Source organism: Mastacembelus armatus, chromosome 17 (genome assembly GCF_900324485.2).
Source record: "Mastacembelus armatus chromosome 17, fMasArm1.2, whole genome shotgun sequence".
NCBI lineage: Eukaryota > Metazoa > Chordata > Actinopteri > Synbranchiformes > Mastacembelidae > Mastacembelus > Mastacembelus armatus.
In genome coordinates, this window is record NC_046649.1 from 8,285,574 (window position 1) to 8,308,259 (window position 22,686).

A 22,686-nucleotide genomic window follows, 5' to 3' on the forward strand; every position below is an offset into this window, starting at 1 on the left:
TCAAAAAAGTTCATTTTATTTCTCATTAATGTACACTCAGCACCCCATCTTGACAGAAAAAAACAGAAATGTAAAAATTTTTGAAAATTTATTAAAAAAGAAAAACTGAAATATCACATGGTCATAAGTATTCAGACCCTTTGTAGTGACACTCATATTTAACTCACATGCTGTCCATTTCTTCTGATCCTCCTTGAGATGGTTCTGCTCCTTCATTAGAGTCCAGCTGTGTTTAATTAAACTGATTGGACTTGATTAGGAAAGGCACACACCTGTCTATATAAGACCTTACAGCTCACAGTGCATGTCAGAGCAAATGAGAATCATGAGGTCGAAGGAACGGCCCAAGGAGCTCAGAGACACAATTGTGGCAAGGCACAGATCTGGCCAAGGTTACAAAAGAATTTCTGCAGCACTCAAGGTTCCTAAGAGCACAGTGGCCTCCATAATCCTCAAATGGAAAAAGTTTGGGACGACCAGAACTCTTCCTAGACCTGGACGTCCAGCCAAACTGAGCAATCGTGGGAGAAGAGCCTTGGTGAGAGAGGTAAAGAAGAACCCAAAGATCACTGTGGCTGAGCTCCAGAGATGCAATAGGGAGATGGGAGAAAGTTCCACAAAGTCAACTATCACTGCAGCCCTCCACCAGTCGGGGCTTTATGGCAGACTGGCACGACGGAAGCATCTCCTCAGTGCAAGACACATGAAAGCCCGCATAGAGTTTACCAAAAAACACATGAAGGACTCCCAGACTATGAGAAATAAGATTTTCTGGTCTGATGAGACCAAGATTGCACTTTTTGGCGTTAATTCTAAGCGGCATGTGTGGAGAAAACCAGGCACTGCTCATCACCTGCCCAATACAATCCCTACAGTGAAACATGGTGGTGGGAGCATCATGTTGTGGGGGTGTTTTTCAGCTGCAGGGGCAGGACGACTGGTTGCAATTGAAGGAAAGATGAATGTGGCCAAGTACAGAGATATCCTGGAAGAAAACCTCTTCCAGAGTGCTCAGGACCTCAGACTGGGCCGAAGGTTCACCTTTCAACAGGACAATGACCCTAAGCACACAGCTAAAATAACAAAGGAGTGGCTTCGGAATAACTCTGTGACCGTTCTTGACTGGCCCAGCCAGAGCCCTGACCTAAACCCAATTGAGCATCTCTGGAGAGACCTGAAAATGGCTGTCCACCAACGTTCACCATCCAACCTGACAGAACTGGAGAGGATCTGCAAGGAAGAATGGCAGAGGATCCCCAAATCCAGGTTTGAAAAACTTGTTGCATCATTCCCAAGAAGACTCATGGCTGTACTAGCTCAAAAGGGTGCTTCTACTCAATACTGAGCACAGGGTCTGAATACTTAAGACCATGTGATATTTCAGTTTTTCTTTTTTAATAAATTTGCAAAAATTTCTACATTTCTGTTTTTTTCTGTCAAGATGGGGTGCTGAGTGTACATTAATGAGAAATAAAATGAACTTTTTTGATTTTGGCAAATGGCTGCAATGACACAAAGAGTGAAAAATTTAAAGGGGTCTGAATACTTTCCGTACCCACTGTATATACTGATTGTGGTTATAAAACAGAGCAGGATGTTAAAGGGGCACTCCAGTGGCTGTACTATTATTACACTGAGGGACTCATAAAAAGTGATAAAAAAAGTCAAAATCAGTCAAAGTATTCGGACTTTCAACAACATCTTTCATTAGACTCTAATGATGCCATCTGAGTTACGTATTCAGACTTTGGAGAGCTCAAAATGTTTTTATAACATGCAGGCGTGAGTTACTGGTCAAAAGTAAGACCAGTGATTAATCTTAAATGGTACAAAGCAAAGTGGTAAATTACCAAATGCTTAAATGTCACTAAAAACCCCAAATTAATGTTAATGTCATAGATCAAGTAATGGATTACATACTGTACATGTTGTCTGCAGCAGTTGAAGTAAATAAAACCTTAAAAATGAATGAAAACAGTCCTGTGATGGACAGGTGACCTCTCCAGGGTGTACCCCTGCCTTCCACCCAAAGAGAGCTGGGATAGGCTCCAGCAGACCCCCATGACCTTAAATAGAAATAAGTGGGTATAGATGATGAACGAACGGATTAATGAAATTCATGAAAACAATTCCTACAGGGGCCCCAACCTTTGTTGAGTAGTTAAAACAAACTCTGACTGTGTTAAGTCAGTGTTTCTCTACACCCTCTGAACTATTATTTATAATGATGCGGAGAAGGCAGTTAAAGGTTACAAGAAAAGAACAAGATGACTTCTGAGTGAATGGCATCATGGTCTCCAAACTGTCCAGGTGAAAAGTGAAAGCAAAGAAAAGTGCAATACATGTGTGGGAACCATACATTTTTACAATGAATGGAAAATTGAGGTGACCTCAAACGTTTTGTGTATATGAATAGTACTTCTGATGGAAAGTGTCAGGACTTTGTGTAAATGTTTTAAGTGCCTCTTTAACCAGTCTATACAGTGAAACTCATGCAGACTTCCGTGTATCAAATATGTTTTGTAAAATGATACTCGCACTTTGCCCCATGTTTATACAACTGCATACACACAGACACACAAGACAAAGTCATAAAGTAGGGCTGTTACATCCTTCAGTGCATGTATCTGAACCATATCTGAACCATTATTGTATTATGCCAGCCACAGCTCCTATTGTTATTTAGACAATCACAACAAATACGAGAAAACGGATGGCAATAAGAGAGACTTTATGTGTTTCTAGATCAAACATCACAAAATCCTTCCCAGACCAATATTCACAGATCTTGGGTCCAAAAGGTCATTGTGCCAAAGTTTTGGCCTGTCGACCAAGACTGATGAGAAAAGGCTGCCGGTGATAGAAAGCTGCAGAAGCTCCCCAGGGTAGGCAGGTACCGTACCACACAGAGCTCTAAAGTTAATCACAAGGATTTATTTGGATTCTGAAGCAGATCCTCTAGAGCAGGCTACCCTCTTCTGAAACATAACCAGACCCATGGAAACAACAGTGTACGGTACAGGCGACCTGAACAGAGTCCTGTATTTCCAGAAGATTTCTTTAAGCTTCATGCATTGATGGTTACAGTGATTACAGATTATGTTCTGGTTCCTTAAACAAGACATTTGATGGACTGTGAGAAGCCAACAGCAATTAAATGAGGGTACTGATGGTGCAGGTCATGGTGCTACAATCTCTCCCTGAGGCTGAAAGCAAAGTTTTTAGAACTTCTTTTCAACCACATTTGGGATCTTTCTCTTACCCAGCATCCAGTTGCACCAAAGCTCAAGGATTTGATCCAAATCTCAAAGGACCGAACTGAAAGCAGGTTAAGAGATTATAAGAGAAAGAGTAAAGAGAAAGAGCAGAGTAAAATATCACACAGAGGAAGAAAAGTGTTACAAGAAACTAAAGCAGAGGGCAAATTATAAACCTTTCGATTTAAAGAAAAATATAAATAGTTGGAATCACCATCAGAAGTTAACATTATCATAAGCATTTTTTAGGGAGGACTAGGGAACATGTGATGCATGAAAATGGGTCACAAAGAACCCAATCAAAGTGATAACACATCTGTAGCCACTGCTCCATTTCGAATGCAGAAGTCTCAAGAGGTTTGTTAGATTTAAATCTTTAGGAGACAGACAGCTGGGGTGGAGACAGGACAACACACTCTGTCATAACAGCAGACAGCCATCCTCGATAAACCTGGTCTGGAAAATATGGAACAAATGACTGCTTTGCTGATCATATGTATATATATATGTGTGTGTGTATGTGTCACAGACAACAATGAAATGCTGCTACATCCTCCAGACAGATGGCTGCAGGAGCTGGCAGTGGCAGACGAGAGGCTGTCTCACATTCAGATATACCAATTAGGCCAAGGCTTACTGGGTCAGTGCAGGAGGAGCGCCCAGGCAGAGTGAAAGAGTGAAGCAACATTGCCATACAGGCACAACAGCCCCTCTTCTCCTACAAATACACGGAAATACTAGATTGTGACTTTTCATCTGTAGCCAGCTGTTAGCCATAATTTTGACACATGACCATTGGCTGTTTTTTATCTGTAAATGCACTCTGTATGCCAATTTCCATTTCCTTTAGGTTCAGCCAAAAACTGCTCTATAAAATGTGCAAACATTTCAGGAAGACAAAAAAAAGTTGCCTGTGTGTTTCTAGTAAGAGCATTTGGTGGTGGTGAGCTTTGGATAGGCTTGGGAGACACATATGAAAATGACATAATGTTTGGATTTGATCACATCACATCATTTTAGGTCATGCAGTAGCTTTAATAATAAAGTCTGGATCCCAGCTAGGGGCTTAGTTAAAATGACATGTTGTGACTGGTTACAGTTTAAAAGATAGAAAATGTCGTCTCATGTCAAAGGTCCTTCCAAATGCAGCTGTCCTTGTTCAAACAGCAGGTGGTTCACAACTGCATCACCAGACAAAAATACTGATTTTCAATATTATAAATGTTTATAAATAAATTAATAAATAAACCCTGGATTATGTCCAATGAGAACTTTGATTTTTCATTCGTTACAAACATTCATACTTAGTGCCAGAGTTAACGTCAACGAAAACTATGATTGTTTGTTGAAAACCTATTTTAGATTTCACAAAACCAATGCTCAAAAATAATTTTTCAATTACTACTTCAAGCTGACAGTTTTGCCCTGGCTCTTAAACTTAACTCAGACATGGAAAAGTGTTCTAAGGACCTTCACTTGCTGCTCTGCAGTGGAGAGCACAGGGAGCTGCTGTAATGCTAGGTGAGCCGAGAGATCTCTTTTGTTCAAACAGCCAGAGGTTGGAAATGACAGCTAGATTTACTGAGGACTCTGCTATCAGTGCAGAGCAGAGGGATGAGGACACTGTGTGTGAAAAATAAAACAGGACCTTTTCCATTGACCTTGCAATACACACATTCAAATGTAGAACAAAAGCCACAGTAGGTGCAGTGTTTTGACATTTTCTCTGACTGCACAGATGAAACTTGGTTAGGCACATTAGGAAATATTGTCATCTAGGTTAAATGCTGAAATATGCCAACACTATTGTGTGGCATGAATATTATAATAATCATAAAGCATTCAGAATCAAAAGCGAATGTCACACACCTTCCTGCACTGGCTCGGGATTGTTTATATAAATGAACATCCTGCAAAAATCATCTGGTAACATTTTTCCGATGAGGACTGGCCTGACGCTGTAGCTCAGCGGGCCACAACCCAAGTTTTTTGTGGAGTTGTTCAGAGCCAAAGTTGATTTATGACAACCGGCTATGTTGCATTGAAAACAAAAGCACTGTGACTCATTTCTGCCCTGTGGATTCCTTTTTTCTTGTAACTTGGATCTATGCACTTTGATTTCCTCTTTGGGAAGCTGACATGAGATATGACTTACATTTCTGTTAAACAGTCAAACTAAAATGTGAATGTGAAAATTATGTAGACCGTTTTAAACAATGTTACAGTTTCTTTATGCAGTATAACCAGTATACCCACACAGGTTTTAGTAAAGGGTCAATTGAAATCAATGAGACATTAATATGGGAGTTGAAATAAAGAAGGCACATGGTATATGATATCTTTAGCTTACTTTAATAGCACCCACCCCTGATAAGCCTACAGAAAGTTAGAGCTCTCAAAGTTAAAATGATATTAATGAGTAATGATGCAAATGCCTTTCAATGCCACAAATCTTTTTTACATTAACACACACACACATTGTGCACAGAGGAGACGTCCACTCCAAGGCCAAAGTTGTCTTCACTTCGGAGTTAGTGCCTCCTTTACACTCTGCAACAGCTGGCAAGCAAGGCTGGGACAATGTCCATGGGTCTTAAGGAGCTGTAACATTTATGAGCTGCACACTGTATCTTTTCAGCCTGTAATGCTGCTAAGCCTCTCTGCTCCAGTCATCCATTTTACCACATTCCACTGCAGAGCCGTGATTCCTCTTGTTCTCTCTCCAAGTCATCACTCGACACACCTGTATCTGTTGTTGCTGTTGGGCTTGTGTTTGTCAGGTGATGCCTTCACCATATATTTAAAACATGCAGTACCCTTGAGATTATTCTGGAGAATATTCAAGATAGTATTTGCCATTACTTTTGATTGTTGCTATAATAATGCCCATACATTTGCATAAATCAGGCATATTTGTCCACTCCCATGTTAATATGACCCATCATTAGCTCTTTCAGATCTATTCTAATCAGTTTTAATGACTGGAGTAAAATATATGGCTCTAGAGCTGCCATCGGATGAGCACATCTCAGTTATGACTGACCTAATGATGGATCCGGCTGGCTTTAAAAGAGGTCTCACAACTCTGAAGGGGTTTTTTCCTACTTTATTATCGGTACTTTTAAAGGCTTGTGCATAAAAAGGCAGCACATGCTTTTAATGTAAATTACTACAGTGGAACATATTCACTCTTCTTAACAATGTTTGATTAAATATATGGCAAAGCTACAGTGTAATTATAGTGTATGTTAGGTTAGGTTTAAAAAGCAGTTACACTTATACAAACATATAGTAAAATACAGGCGTTGAATGCTGAATAACTGAATTCTGTCTGAAGGAAACAAGTGACCTGACAACACTTTAAAATCTAATTCAAACTAGTTACACATCTAATTTTGTAAAATGTGTTATTTGATAAGCAAATTATCTACTAGTCGTAGCATCATATTGTCAACACAGACCCCTTCTGTCTCATAAAACTCCTGCATTTACTGTTAATGATTCATGTTCAGGTGACATATACTTATCTAGGATATAAATTTAACTTAACTTAGCACATTAATGGAAATTTCTGCCTCTACATCTAGTTTTGTCCTGATTGATAAACCAGTACTACTGTCACCGATTAAATTCAAATTTGTTTGGCAGGTTATCCTGTCTAAAATAACTATTTCTGCAGTGTCTAATGTGCTTGGTACTGAACGTAAATCTGTAAACAATCCCTTGAACACTGATAACATGTGTGTTTATACCTTCTACCCATATGACACAAGGCCTACTTTGCTTCCAACTCGATAATTAAGACTTGTGTGATTAACGGCCACAGTATCAGTTCTACTGCTAAAACCAAATTGTACTTCCTTCCCATCAGATTCAATTTTCCCTAATGGGGATCAGCTACACTTTTGGGCATAATTTGGAGGAGATATTCCTAAGTGAGGCCATCAATGAAAGTATCAACAGTGTGAAGCTCATAATGTCTCACAGCTTGGTTGTAGTAAGTGTTGGCTGCACTCATTTCCATTCGTGCACAGATTGGAAGCCCGGCGCTGACAGATGCAGCAGCTGGAGCTGAGGTGTTTGTTTTTGCGGACACAATATTGGAATATCTGTAATCCTACCTGCACACTTCAGCAGGACTAAAATGTGGATGACACCAAAAATGTGGCAAGCAATTATCAGCATTGAGATTTAAGCACTGGTTTTTGTCAAAACCGGATTAACTCTGAGGCCTGATTTGGAGCTAAGTGGAACTTATGTCAGCGTCGGAGAGGGGGGCGGTAATTTAGCGACACACATGAAGGACATAGCGGGGGAAAGGTGCACATATTACGGTCATACAAACATGAAACGTTCCGGTGGAAACGTCCAGTCCAGCGTCGTTGGATATTTCAAGAGAAATGAAGGTAAATGAGAAAACTAGCATATTAAACTGTGTAGGAGTCGAAGCTGAAGGCCAAAAGTTGAAACTATTACAGACAGAACTTTTCGTTACAACACAAACCAGTGGGAAGATTTTCTGCTAAATCAAGTTGTCCCTAAGTTACACACACTACTCTAAGTCTCACCAGTGAAACCATTTGCTTCCCTTTACAAATGGGAGGCAAATGGGATATTTTTTTTCATATCGCCCAGCCCTACTTTTACATCACTCTTCTATTAAAAATACACAGAACAGCCACCAGCACATCGATAGAGTCTTAGGGCCTGGAATATTCTTTGGCCATGTCTTACTAAAGCATGGGAACAAAATGCTTTGCTGTGGCGTTCATGTCCATGCTTGTCATAGTGTTATATATAGAGAGTGAGCGATAAGGTTTAAATATCTATACTAACAGTTATAAACTTATGGTATGTTCTGTATCCATAAAAGTATTTTTAAGTTATTATGTACACTACGGATTTATTATTAAAGTCTGCTTCAACACGATCCTTTGTTCCAATGCCTTTGTAAGGCCTGACTGATTTTTTTTTTTTTTCTTCGTCATGAATGCCACTAGCAAGGCTCAGTAGATTTTCATACAGCAATGTAAAAATTGTGAAAGGCTTGGTCTTTACAACCATCAGTCTGTTGTGCTATCTTTGCTCAGTTCTTTTATATTAATATGGCAAACCACTATTAGCTGCCCATGACTTCTTGACAGCAGAGCAGAGAAGAGAGGACAGTCTGGCAGATATTATATTCCAAAATAAAGGAATCAACTACTCATCTTAGGCTTTTTTTTCTTCTTAGCTCTATAGCGCATCTTATTCAGTATTCATATCAGGTAGGGGCACATGGCTAAATAGATCATTTGAGCATAAACAAATCAAAACAAAGACTTCTCACCTCATTTTGTTTTGCTTGGTTTGTATGCACCAGTAAGTGCTTTCTATAGGATGTCAAAATCTGTCTGTTTTTGGGAAAAAAAAAAAAAAAAATCACATTTCAGGTTTCTTTCTGGAGAGGTGATGAAGGGTGGAGTTGGAATAGAAGTGATAATGGCAACTGAGACAACCAAAGTGAAGATGATGGATGATAATGGCACAGTGAAAAGAGAAATATAGAATAGAATATGTGACGAGGGCCCATGGAGAGCTGGGAGATTGAGAAAGAGAGCATAGAGAAGAGCGAAAGACCAAGTGAAAGCAGGGACTGAAGCAGAAAATGAAATGAGCTGTTGTAACGGGTGTGTGTGCACAGGTTCACAGCCACTGACAAGGACATTCAGAGTGCGAATATATAGACATGTGAGTGAGAGTGCACAACACAGGAAACAGTTCAAAGTCATGTTAAAATGGAGATAGCACTGAAGATGGATGCTCAGAGGGCAAAGGAAATGAAGAAAAGAAAAACAAGTCCAATCAATGATCCAGCAAGACAATGAGCAAAGACTATGCACTTGTAGCCCACATACAGATAGAACAGGAGTTTGATCCTGCAGCCAATCTAATGGCAAACTAATTTGTTTTGAGCATGCAGCCTACTCTGCAGTGCAGCAGCCATACCCTGCAGCATCTCCCCACTCCCCCCGCCAAGTTCACATCAAGCAGCAGTACAGCAGTTTTCATTCCAAGGGATGCCAGGAAGTGTTTTCACAGCTGTGCTTACTTCTTGCTTCAGCTCTGTTTCTGCCATGTTTGTGTGTATTGTGCGTGTGTGCTGAGGTTTTAGTTACTCTTGTTTTTGTTGTGAGGAACACCAGTGAATCTGATGTGAACCAGCACATCTGTTTTTCTTTGACTTTGTTCCTATTTTAGTCTTGAATCATTGATACTTCAAGCCCTTTCTATGGGGGAGTTTATTGTACTGTAGGGTGGTTGTAGTAGACTGTATTAGTTTCATCTTGGTGAACCTAATCAAATCAGGTAACACGTGTTTCACAGAGCATGTTTGTGTCCATCCTCAGGCATAAATACTATGTATATGCAAGTTTCTGTGACGTGAATAAAGGATCATGGGCAGAATATTAGGAAATGAAATACAACTATCACGATTCAAACACAGCTTAATGTGACAATGAGCCACATTTACTGTGGTTGCAGTGCATTTGAGCTGCAGCATGTCTGTAGGCTGACGTGTTGTCACTACCTTTCCAGCATCAAGTAGGCCTGTCTTTAGGGCTGCTCAATTATGGAAAGAAAATCATAATCATGATCATTTTACACGGTGACTCATTGACTTTGGAAATATGTTGCATTTATTGAATAAAACAATGAATTCTCCTTAAAACAATTAATATAAATTATATTCAAATGTAACATTAATTGCTGTCTAAATTTTAGATGGTTAAAAAGACTTGTGGTGCTGCCAAGCGGTGCCGACACCACCGCATAGCAAATCTTGCACTTAATATACTGTATTTTTGATTTGTGTCCGTTTCTGCGAATGCAACAACAGAATTGCTTCTACCTCTTTCGTTGACCGAAGACTTCTGTGGGTGTTCTCTTTCCGCCATCTTCACTCACGCTGATTTTTAAATACCACCAGATACCACATACACGACTTGTTCTCCAACAGTATAGGCTGATTACATAGTTTTTGTGATCATTGAGAACCGAAATCGAAATCAAAATCAAGATTTGATTAATTGCACAGCCCTACCTGTCTTCTACCTGTATATTATGTTTTTAAAAACTGCACAAAACCTCTTTCATCCTGGTTAGTTGCAATTTTATGCTTTTGTATCACAATTCTATTAAAAATATACAGTACAGCACTGGTTGCATTTTGAAGGTTGGAGAGGTAGGTGCCCAATCCACAGTCATCAATTAGTTTTCTGTAAATGTAATTAAATTTATGTGTTTGGTGTCAGATCAGTGATTCTCAATGGCAGACTACAGGCTCATCTCATCAGCGTTTTTGTATACAGATTTTTCCACTTTTCCTTTCTTGTAATATTTGAGACAGCAATAGCTTACACATCAGTCTTGCCTACAGTATGTTCTTTTGTCAGACATTTTACTGTTTTGTCTGCAATAGTCTGCCTTTGTGATTCTCTTGGTACGTGGTCCTCCAAGCTTTGATTTGAGTACTCAGATACAGTCCTTCCCTGATTTAAAAGTGCAGAAAAGATTTGACACGGTACAGTACATGCTCTTCTTATGTTTTATTGTCCTTGTCCTCCTGGATATTGGTGCTGTTTTTCTAGAGCTACTAGAAACTAAGAGGTTTGCCTTCTCAAGAACATTACTGGCTTTACATTACTTTACTAATTACAATAAACTATGGGAATGTGTGACTATATCAGTGAAATGTCCACAGCTTGATTTTAACCAGTGAAATCTGTTACATTCTTTCTCCACAGTTCACTGTCAAAAATGCCAAAATCATAATGTAAAAAAAAAATAAATAAATAAAATACTATTGCAGCAACATATGCAGGGCCCCCTCATTGGCTTCACACCAATACACTTTGCCCACTAATTTTCATACACTGTCTCTACTATGAAATAGGTGGAGAAACCTTTACAGCCAGTTAAATACGGTAGGAATAAGTGTAATTTCTTAGCTCAAACTTACTGCATATGACCCCATTTGCATTGCATTTCATTGCAGCCACTACCTATTTTTATGAAATATGATAGCAGGTCAGGAAATTACCAAGTGGGCAAAAGCAGAAAAAAATTTACTTGTGGCCAATGAAGTTATCACGACACACATCATGGCTGCAAGGTCATTACATTTCCTTTCAGCTGAGCGCACACACACACACACACACACACACACACACACCTAACCTGTTTTTTCTTTCGTCTCCCTTCCTCTTCAAATCTTCATCTTCCTTTCTCCCTCTCTCCCTCCCTCCCTCCCTCCATCTTCACCCCATTGCCACTTTGCCGACAGGATGTTGTAGAAGATTAAAGTACTTGAGAATGTCGCTGTATGTCTGTAGCAACATCAGAGTCACATATTGAATTCAGTCCAAGGGTTAAGATGTTGAGATAAGGGGGGGAACCAAATACTCCTCCAAGTGTATGTGTGCATGCGCATATTTAATGTTTTCCAAATTATTTCAAGTGCCTTGGATGTATTGGTTGATCCTTGTAAAGATGTCACATGTAGAAGACTCAGTCTGTGGGATTACATTTTCTGTTTTTATTTTGATCTTTGTAGTTGAAGGTAATTGAAGGTGAGGTGTATTGGGTGGAGGTTCTTTGGGTCCGGAAATATAATAGCTTTACTAAACCGGGATGGAGTTGATTATAAACCATCAGACCCAAGATTCATCACTTCACCCACAGTTAGTTGTCAACCAAATCCACATACTATGCATCTACAGTAATTTGGTGATTGTTATCTTGATCTTATGTGAAACATCAAGGCAGACCCTAATTTTTTAAACTACAAGGTGAGTGTAGTCTTGTTCATCACATGCGCCTTTGGGGTAAATTCTGTTGTCTTGCTGTTTTAGGTTTTTTTTTTTTTTTTTTTTACCTGTTACAGATTTTGGTGATTTGCTGTGTTTGGGCTTGTTGAGGATGTAAATGCTGTTTCATCAATCTTGTTGGTAAATAGTTTTCTATTCTTTTTATTTTAATAGCTAGATAAAAACTAATGTTGCATATCAACTAGATTTGATGTGTTGCAACGACATGAAATGCTCATGCAAATAAATGCTGTGATGTTACAACATACGTTTCACATTTTCACAATTTTATGAACCTTTTAAATATGTGTGTGTGCGTGTGTGTGTGGGTGTGTGTGTGTGTGTGTGTGTGTGTGTGTGTGTGTGTGTGTGTGCGTGCGTGTGTGTGCGTGTTTGTGTGTGTGTGTGTGTGTTGTGGAGTTAGTACTGCAATCATGCAATATCACATCAACCTGACAACACTTTTGAGACAAACAACAAAAAGCACAGTTGAGTCATTTTTTATTTTATTTCTAAAGCCCAGATGTCATGTATAGAACATAATAAAATTACAGCATAGTGCATTTGCTTCTCTATACAGTGGAAAAGCCAACAGGAACTATCCAGTGTAGCGCTCTAAAGCATCTACCTGCTTCTGATACAGGGTCTGTCCTTGGCACTGATAATGCCCTCAATTTCCCATTACAGAAAAGGAGCATTAAAGAGATTAAAGAGATGACAACACTGACTTACTTGCATGTGCAAGCAAGCAGAGATGAGCTGTGCCCATGTCTGTATGCCGTGTCTCTCTGTACATTTGTCAATTTCCTTTTCTAAGATCCCACAAGCAACCATTTGATGAACAGGATGAAGCATAATTTAACCAAATGAGAACATTTTCATCAGTTTTGAGCTTAAAAATCAAAAGCTGAAATATATTCAGTACTTTGTAAAAGTCAGCTCAGAATCTAAATACACTTCCGGTATAGCTGGGTAAGTCTCTACAGGATTTGCATGCCTGGATTTGTGCAGTTTATCCCATTCTTCCTGGATGATCCTCTCAAACTTTTTCAGATTGGAAGGGAAATGTCTGTGAACTGCCATCTTCAGGTGCCTTGACAGATTTCTGTGAGGGTTAGGTCTGGACATTGTTTGAACACCACTCAAAGAATTGTACACGTTACCATGAAGGCCGATCAGATTTTGACAGTAGAGATGTGGTGATGCTAAGATGGTCATCCTTCCAACAGGTTCTCCCATCTTTGCTGTGTACGTCTGAAGCTGTATTAAAGTTACTCTTTAATACTGGAGTCTGGGTTCTTGGTCACCTCCTTGGCCAAAGCATTGCTCGTTGCTCAGTTTGGCCAGACAGCCGTGATAAGAAGAGTCCTGGTGTCTCCAAACTTCTTTTGTTTCACAATCATTTGGACCACTGTGCTGCTGGAAACACTCAGAGCTTTGAAAATGGTTTTATATCCTTGTCTTGATCTATGCCTCACCACAGTTTTATCACAGGGGTCTACAAGTGGTGCTATTGTTGATCTGTTATTCATGCTTGTAGTTAATCTCTATATAACTGTGAAGTTTAATTGATTTTCATTTATGTTGTTGATGAACTATTGACTCTGGTTAGTAACAAATTCTGTCATATGTTTGCTCTTAGAAAAACATTCTTAAAGCTTACAACACAATAAGTTACTCTCTTGATTCACACATGACCAGTGAGATTTAAACCAATCACCAGCAAGGATGCAGAACTTCCTGGACCAATCACATCATGCCAAGCACAGTCATGGGACGAGCCAGATGAATTCCCCCACCCAGCGCGACATCACACAAAAAGACAGACACATGTGGAACCCTGAACTCAGAACTCTTGGAACGGAACACCCCAAAGACAGAGTTCCAGACTCTCAACATCCTCTCGCTCTGAGGAGAAGATGAGGTATAGAGACTGTTTTACTGCCCACACATAGGAGGAACGAAGACATCCTCCCCACGTGTGACTGTCCTACAGCTCATCTACAGCTGACCATCTCACATCAACCAACTCCATGAGAGGACCCTGCAGCGGCCAGATGGAGAAAGAAAAGGCGACAAACAGGCACAGGCTTGAAGCCCAAGACTTCGGGGAAGGCCTACTCCCTCCTACTCCTGCCGGCAGACTGCAGTCGAACCAACCCACAGAAAAACAGACCGGGCCTAAGTAAACCGGAGGACAAGCAAGTAACCTGTGGCTCTGCTGGTTGTCTCACACTAATCTCAGTTGGTCTCCATAATTAGAGCTTCCTCCTAAGCTGTGTTTAGATCTCAGACTCAAACACAGAACATAAATTAATTTGAAGATTTCTTTTCCACCACTGCAAACAACCTACTGTTAGACTGTTATGTTTTATTCGTTAATTCAGCGAATTCCTCAGATCAGTTCTCGCTCCATTTCCCCCTGTGCAAATAGCTTACAGCTTGTATTACTTATTAATTGATTGGTTGATCCACTATTTAAAGGATCTGGTGCTTCAAATTATTAAGATGGTTTATAATATTCATAATTCATAAACTAGACATAATAAACCTTCATGTTCAATACATGTATATATTTAAATTCACTACAGTAGGTACTAATCAAGTTCTAGACACACTTAAAGGATAATTATTTCAAACAGCATATACAGTACCTGAGCTATTCTCACAGTGAATAGGAGAAGGCAAATACACACCAATTTTCTCCAATGCAAACAGCTCCAGTAATCATCACGCTAAAGTCTATTAGCTTTTAGTAGTCATGTTGGGTACTTTTATCTGTCTCCAGTGATATTGCCCAGTTTGACCTAAAACCACAATGCTGGCCTTTACATAGCACTGTCAGCAGGAGAACAACCCAGAGAAGCCACTGAAACAAGCAAAGATAAATAATTCAACATGTAATTCTGCACAGAGAAGGGCCAAAAGCTGTGAAAAGAGATAAAAAGCTGAAGCTGGCATATAATAGATACATCAGAGAATGATTTTGGAAGGGAGAGAAGTCAAGGTAGGGATAGGCTGCCAAACAGCACCAAACACAATTACTTTCTCTTGTCTACTTCCTCTGTGCAAAGAACTGTCTGTGTTTGCTGATGAGGAAAGACAGCAAATAGTTAAAGTATGCGAATGGACAAAAGGAAAAGGGACATAATCATAAAGAGAGTTAAGGGAAGAAGTGGGATCACATAGTTGCTATCAGACTGATTCTTATTTGAATTTGCTCAGAGACAGGCTGCACAGTCAAGCATGCTTTTACAAACACAAACGTGTAACTCGTTTATCAGAGAGGACATGATGCTCAGAGTGTAAGCGAATCCCGGAAAAACTGCTCTGGGACCTGTTCTTGCAAACTTTGCATCTGTGTGTGTTTGTGCATGTGTGTGTGCACATGAATGTTTAGTTTCCCTGGGGAGATCAAACACTGCCGTCCACACGGTCTCTTCCAGTCAGTGTAGCACAGTGTGTGACAAACCAGGCGTTGGTTACCTCATGGCACAGTTCACAGGCATGGGGAGGAGCAGCAAATCCCAGAAAACCCACTGTGGAATACTTTGTTGTTCTCCTCGTGTCATGACGTCCACTGCTGAATGTTTTGTTAATGTGATCGCACACTGTCTTCGTCATGTGTCCCTAAATCACATTAATGTGTTGAAAGTTAGGGCTGAAAACACTCCCAAGTTAATTATGCAGCTTCCCACACTCAGTTTCAGCAAAGAGGACTATTCCAAAGACACAGTGTACTGTCAATTACACCACTCTTTTATGTGGAGGTCTTTTGTATATATAGCAAACACTAACTGAATTATGCTGGTTAAAAATGTAAAAACAATAAACCGATAGATTCAATCTAATAACTGCCCACACCTACAGATTTTCAGGGCATAATAAATTTTAATGATAGATCATCTGATTCAGTCAGTTACTGCATCCAGTCACACTGTTTTACATTACTGTCACATTTTGCCTGTTGGCAGTACTGAACCAGTACAAGACTCACCTTTGATCTACACATCCTGTTGACTTATGAATCTTTGAAAAAGACTTTCTGTATTGTTACCCAGTGTAGACAGTAACATACAGTACACTTGATGGTCAGTTTATTAGACACACCTCTCTCAATTTATGGCAAGTCAGTGCAACAGCTGTGTGAGAAATTCTAACTTTACCAAGTTTATGTTTGCTTTTTGTTGACAGGGTCAGAAATCCCTCCATCCATTCATATCCATATGCCTGCTTATTTAGGGTCACAGGGATCAGCTGGAGCCTATCCCAGCTCTCTTTGGGTGAAAGGCAGGGGTCCACCCTGGACAGGTCACCAGTCCATCACAGGGCCACATAGAGACAAACAACCTCACACACTCACACTCACTCCTATGGGCAATTTAGAGTCACCAATCAACCTGACATACATGTTTTTGGACTGTGGGAGGAAACCAGAATACCTGTAGAAAACCCACACAAGCACAGGGAGAACATGCAGACTCCACACAGAAAGGTCTCTGATGGGTTTCAAACCAGGAACCTTCTTGCTATGAGGAAACAGTGCTAACCACTTAACCACCATGCTGCCTAGGGTCAGAAATACATAAATTGAATTATATGGGCCACAGTTGGAGATGGTGCTGGACCGACCTACATTACATTATGAGAAAGGTCCAGTATAACACCACCACTCACTACAAGCTCAATACTGAAATATATGATTTATTAAACTTTATTACCATCTGTATGTCAAAGCTGTCAAAAATGAACATTGTGTGAATTGTGCATGTGAATTATTTCGACGGCTGTCTTGGACTGTATTCACTTGAGGTACAGCCTAATAACGTGGCCGTTGGGTGTATTTCTCAAATATTGCGCTGCCGTCACTAGTTTCACAAATGAAAAAGTTAATTATTAAATGAATAAGCCCATGATTTGCATAAACATAACTTGTTTTTCCATAACTTGCTGAGTGGTGCAGCGATGAATAAATCTGCATTTGAGGAGATACACGAGCTATCCAAATGTAATTTATTGAAGCAGTTGTGACAGAGCAAAAATTTTTGCTGTAAAAAAAAAAAAAAAAAAAACCTATGTAATTTAGTGCCAGGGTAAAAGGCTTTTCTTGTGTGTTTGAGCACTCTCTGACCACACCCAGTGACAGTGATCAGTGACAGCACTGCTGGCTGGTAATCTCAGTGAGATGGAGCCACAGTTTATGGTTCTAACTCTAATTAGTTCTACTATAAAACAGCTGTTCAGATGGAAGGTTGTAAAAATGTCACATAGCCCAAAGTTGTATGAAAATGAAGTGTTCATAAAGCAGCTGCAGCTTTTGGTGCCCTGATGCAAAGCTATAGGACAAAGTTGTACTGAAAATGTTGCCAGAGAACGGTGAAGTAATAGAGTAAAGCAATCACACACAATTTAAAGTTAAGTTTACTCTTTTTCTTAAAAAGTAAAAGCAGTACTAGTATTATTGCACAGTGTCATGTGCATTTTGTTACATACATTTTTATTTATTTGAGTTGATGAGCTTGTTTTTGTTGAAATCTGCATTTTTCCCATATGTTTCATAACCCAGTGTACACATTCTGCACTGCAGAGGCAACCATTGTTTCTGAGGCACACTGAAAGATTTCTTCTAAGAAACGCAACAAAATCATGTCTTCTGATGTTTCATTTGCAGTAGTTGTAGCTTGTGTTTTTTTGTTATTCACAGAGGCAGTTTTTCTTCTACTGTCGTAGCTTCTCCTGCTTTTATATGTTAGGCCCATGCAGTGCTCATCAGTGTGTAATTAGCAGTTTGAATTCAATTTTCAATCTATGGAGTGTTAGATGTAAAATCTGAAAGTTTTAATAGCCTAATTTTATTTGTATTCAAAGCTTAGGCTGATTAAGAGGGAAAATGTAAATGGCCAGCTCAAATACACATTGACAGCTCAGTGTATAATTATGCTGGAATGTCCTTTTTGTTTGGCTAATGGAAGTTATTAGTGTGATTGCTGAAATAACTCTTATTCTCTTCACTCTTTATCGAGTGAATGCTGGCAGCACTGACTATGGGACCCATGTGGCGGCCACTGTCTTTAATATTATAGCACAGAAGTTTTCTGTGTAACTAGTGCCAAATGATTTGTGCTATAATTATGATTTAAACATCAAATTGCGCAGCCTATTGAAGAATGGGGTGGTTTTACTTTTGGTATTAATTGCAAATTTCTGTGATTTTCTATTAATTTCTAAAAGTCATTACTAACAAGTGAAGTCTGTGGTAGGGCTTTGATCTGAGTCAAGTCTGTCGAGAGTGTACTCTGTGTTTATAGTCCTTGATCAATTTAAGTTTAAAGTTGAGGGTAATTACAGCATATATTGGAGTTTGCGAGTGTCATCAGCTAGAATGCAAATTAGCCCTTTTTTTTGGTTTGTTTTTGTTTTTTGTTTTTTCAGACCGGAAAGTCTTTAAACTGCTGTCACAACTTCAGTTTTTACTCTGTCAACACAAAATGTGCCTCACATGTTGCCACATGCCTTTTCTCCCATATCATGAATAGATATAATCCACAGGAGCTGTCATTTTTTCAAGCTGAACCCTAGCTGACTAGAATGTCCCCTCACTTATTCCACTCCGATCCTGTCTCTTCCACTTCAGTCTAACCTACTTTCTTGGCATCCTTTTCCCTCATATCTGGACAACCTGCACATACTTTGTTCTACAGGACATTGGGAATGTAGCAGTGACATCGTTTTGGCTCTGGGGTGAATAATTTTGAGAAAATCTTGGTTTTGACTGTGCCCTCAGTCACTGATTGCAGCACACATGCAGGGAGTTGTTGTGCTTCAGTCATACCTGAATGGTGGGATGATGTTGTGGTTGTGATGGCAGGTTCATAAACAACTTCCTTTGCCAGATTATTCGATCTTAACTGTTGACCCGCAACAGAAAAGTGTCTTTTTCATGTACTGTAATTTGATAATTATGCTAAGTGGTAAATTATTGTAGGCTTGTTTATTTAGAAATAATTACTTTATGAAAGTATTGCACAGACTGTTGTTGCCTGTTGAACTTTATAGCCCCAGATTCTAACAGTTATGATAAGACTTTAAATTAATGACACCAAGTATAAATACTTAATTGCTGGGTGGATAAAGGAAAGGTGTTCTGATAATTGAAGTTGGTTGACTGGACCCAAGTTTCCATTTTCACAAGACTGATTCACAATAACTAAGTGTAGCTGCAAATGTAAACAGTAAGAAAATAATAACACAGCTACAGATACAAATACAACAATATGAAAAGAGTAATGCTAAATGAGGCCATAAAATTACCATGTGTTGTTTGAATGTTGGAAGGTCGAGTGTATCAGGTCTTTTTAAGTGGGGCCTTAAAGTCGCTCTGTGAGTTTTCAGGTCACAGATCATTACAATTTCATTAGTATATATTTCGTTTCACTGTGGGATTTGGTTGGTGCACATACACATATATGTGTATTTTTGTCCCATTTAAGAAAAGGATGATACATATGAAGATAAGTGACCACCCTTTTAATTAGGCACTGTTTACGTAATTGAGGTTGTTTGATTGAACTACTTTTTGAGTTGCATGACCACTCCTCTCTACTGACCAGTGGCTTTGTAAAAAATATATGCACTGGACCAACTGTATAATTGATGTCTGAAATTAGGTACACACAACAGCAGGTTTAGTGTAAATCCTCCAAACATTGCCTCACCTGTCTGATGGCGCACAGCAGCTTCCCATAGCAGAACACGATCACCAAGAACGGAACAACAAGGCAGAAGACAAACAGGCAGATGATATAAGAAATGTTATTTGCTGTCCTAGTTGTCCAGTCAACAGAGCATGTAGTCCCAGGACCTTCAGGGCCATAGTGGCTCCAGCCAAAGAGTGGGGGCAGGGTCCAGACAAGGGAGTAGACCCAGGACAAGGCAATACCCAAGTAGACCTTATAGTAGTTGGAAGAGTCTGCCTCAGTGGGAGCCATCATGGTGCTGTAGCGCTCATAGGAGAGGACAGCCAGGGAGATGAGGGACACGATGCCTGCAGCAGGGTAGACACAAAGGAAACCCTTAAATTCATCCTGCAAGGTACTTTACGCAGCATGCAGATACTGCACAGGAGGAGGTTCTGAATACAGCACATACACAGCATGTGCAGGTGTGTTCTTCCTTTTTACACACTGGCTACTGTACTTTCTAATTAAATTCTATTTAATTAGTCAAACAGATACAAACTGCACTGCCTGTCCAAATGTTTATCTGCTGTAGTGAGGAAAACATGCACAGTCACTGATATCAAGCCTCACGACTCTCTGAAATCTAAACAGCAGCTAAATTGAGCTTCATGCTGTATAGCTTCAAAGAGAGAGCAGTTTTTAAAAATTGTTCCAGTGAAGTGTACGGCATAATGAAATTGTAACAAATGCGATGGTTGAATCATAAATTTCAAATGCCGAGGTCTGCAGCAGATACACGCTGCTCTAAATCATAAACAGCAGCTCTACCTATAGTGTCTCTGCTTGACAGAAGCAATGTGGAGAAAAACAACACAGGTGACTTGCAGAAGCTTTCTTATATCTCTGTAATTGCTCAATAAACACACACACTGTTTCTCAATATCTCTCTCAGTACTTCTTGGGCCAAGCCGCAGGCACCTGGAGTTTAGTGCTGACCCCTCACCCTTTTTATCCTGTTTGCTATTTGTTTTGAAGCCGTTATGATCCCCATAGTCATCTTTCATGTCCACGAAGGTGGAACTGAACTCAACGTTCCTTTGAGAACCCCGAATGAAAGAAGATAGAAATGTGGAAGAAAGATAATGGGGAAAAGTCAAAAATGAGGCAGTAGAACAAAACTGAAACTAATTTTCACTCTGATAGCAGATGATGGTTTTACAGAATGTTTTTGTGCCTTTGAGCACTTGCACTATGCCCTTACTTTGCCCATGCCATGTATTTCCTTGTCTGCAGTGTTGTGTGTCCATTATTAACCCCACACATTATGTTCATGTTGCTTTTCCTGCTCAGGATGTTTATCTCCAGGCTTTTATTTCTTTAAGCTCTTACTGCCAGCCAGCACTGTTTTGTAACAACTCGCTTGTATTTCTGGGTTGACTAGGGTCAGTTGCCACAAGCCAAACATATTTCATATATATTTTGACAAAAAAATGCTTTCAGCTCTGCTCATTGTTGCCAGATTTCTCTGGCGTTTTTCCTCTGTTATTTTCTGTCTGCACTCAATGAGGTTTGAAATGAAACAAGAGAACTGACCTCTCCTAGTAGCTGGATTGACTGATCATTTTTACACTAAAATCTTTGTGAATGTATTTACAATTGTGTAATGCAGTAGCAACACTTGTTAGTTTAAACCACAATCTGCTAGGAGTAACACTTTATTCCAGATCTTAGAGCTGAAAATGAAACTCAGATATACACTTCTTTAGACTCTGTGTTTGTGATTGCCAAAGAGAATATTATTTTCTGATTGGCTGCATGGTTTACCAGGACATCTAACAATAGTTACTGCTAGTTGTGTCTTAGCTCTGGAGAGCTCTGTAGCAAGAAAAACTGCAGTTGTTGGTTGTTGGTTTTGTGACAGTTGTCAGTTTGGTGAGTGGAAGTAGCAAGAAACTGTTTAACTTTCCTTCTGAAAGTCAGTGTAGTTTCTACTCAACGCTGACCACATTCTGCCTCTAAAGCTGAAGTTAGACTTCGTGTCACTTCAGTATGGAAGCATATGTGCGGTCAGACCGTTGCATTGCTCTTGCACTTATACTTGTGCGAATGTCAACATTCTCTGCTCAAACAACAAAGTACAGAAAATGTACAGTAAGGCAGGAAATAGAAATTGGTGAGGAAGACAATATATGTGTGAAAACAAGCAGCAAAAGTTTCTTTTGTTAAACTCCCGACAATGTCATGAGAATCACTACATCCCAGGACGGCTGCTATGCACTATGGTTGCTATGCACTATAGTTACTATGTAATACTGTTGCTATGTGCATCATTTCTTAAGGTTCATATTTTGACAATAAAACGTTGAAAACAGACTTTTCTATATTCTAATGTAAAAATCACATTCACATAAACTCCTTCATTACATGGGTACAAGTTGACACCTACACACAGTTGCAGGTGAGTCTAAACTAGCCTTAATATTAATCAAGTACATTTTTTTTTAATTGTGGCTGTTAGTCGTACTTTTTTTTTACTCCTCTGGCTTGTCCTGCAACTTATACAGCAAAGGGACTAATATGTGTTAATTCGCAGTAATTTTGTCGAGTAGGTGTTAAATGGCACTCTTGACTCAAATGAAGATAATATTATATTTCCAAAGAAGTAAAAACGTTTATGTTCACACTTAACTAGTTTGGAATGAGTGTCGGGATTCCAGGCACCTTCTTCCTGATGTTGGCGCAGTTGTTTTACTTGACACGTTGCATGTTGTTATGCTTAGTCTATGTTCTCCATAGGCTAAATCAGTATAATTAGAAATGAGACTTATACACCGAAGGGATTTATACTTTTTTTTTTTCTGTTCAACAAAGCTGTTTTTGCTAAACGCAACTTATACTCCG

The 22,686-nt window shown here is 39.5% G+C and overlaps 1 protein-coding gene across 1 annotated transcript in view; it reads right to left on the reverse strand.

The window, feature by feature from the left end:
- Positions 1-22,686, reverse strand: part of tmtopsa (teleost multiple tissue opsin a) — a 54,090-nt gene that overhangs the window by 25,705 nt on the left and 5,699 nt on the right. The window contains exon 2 of the mRNA XM_026313935.1: positions 19,822-20,150. Coding sequence (XP_026169720.1) covers positions 19,822-20,150 — 329 coding nt within the window. The remainder of the gene's footprint in view (positions 1-19,821; positions 20,151-22,686) is intronic.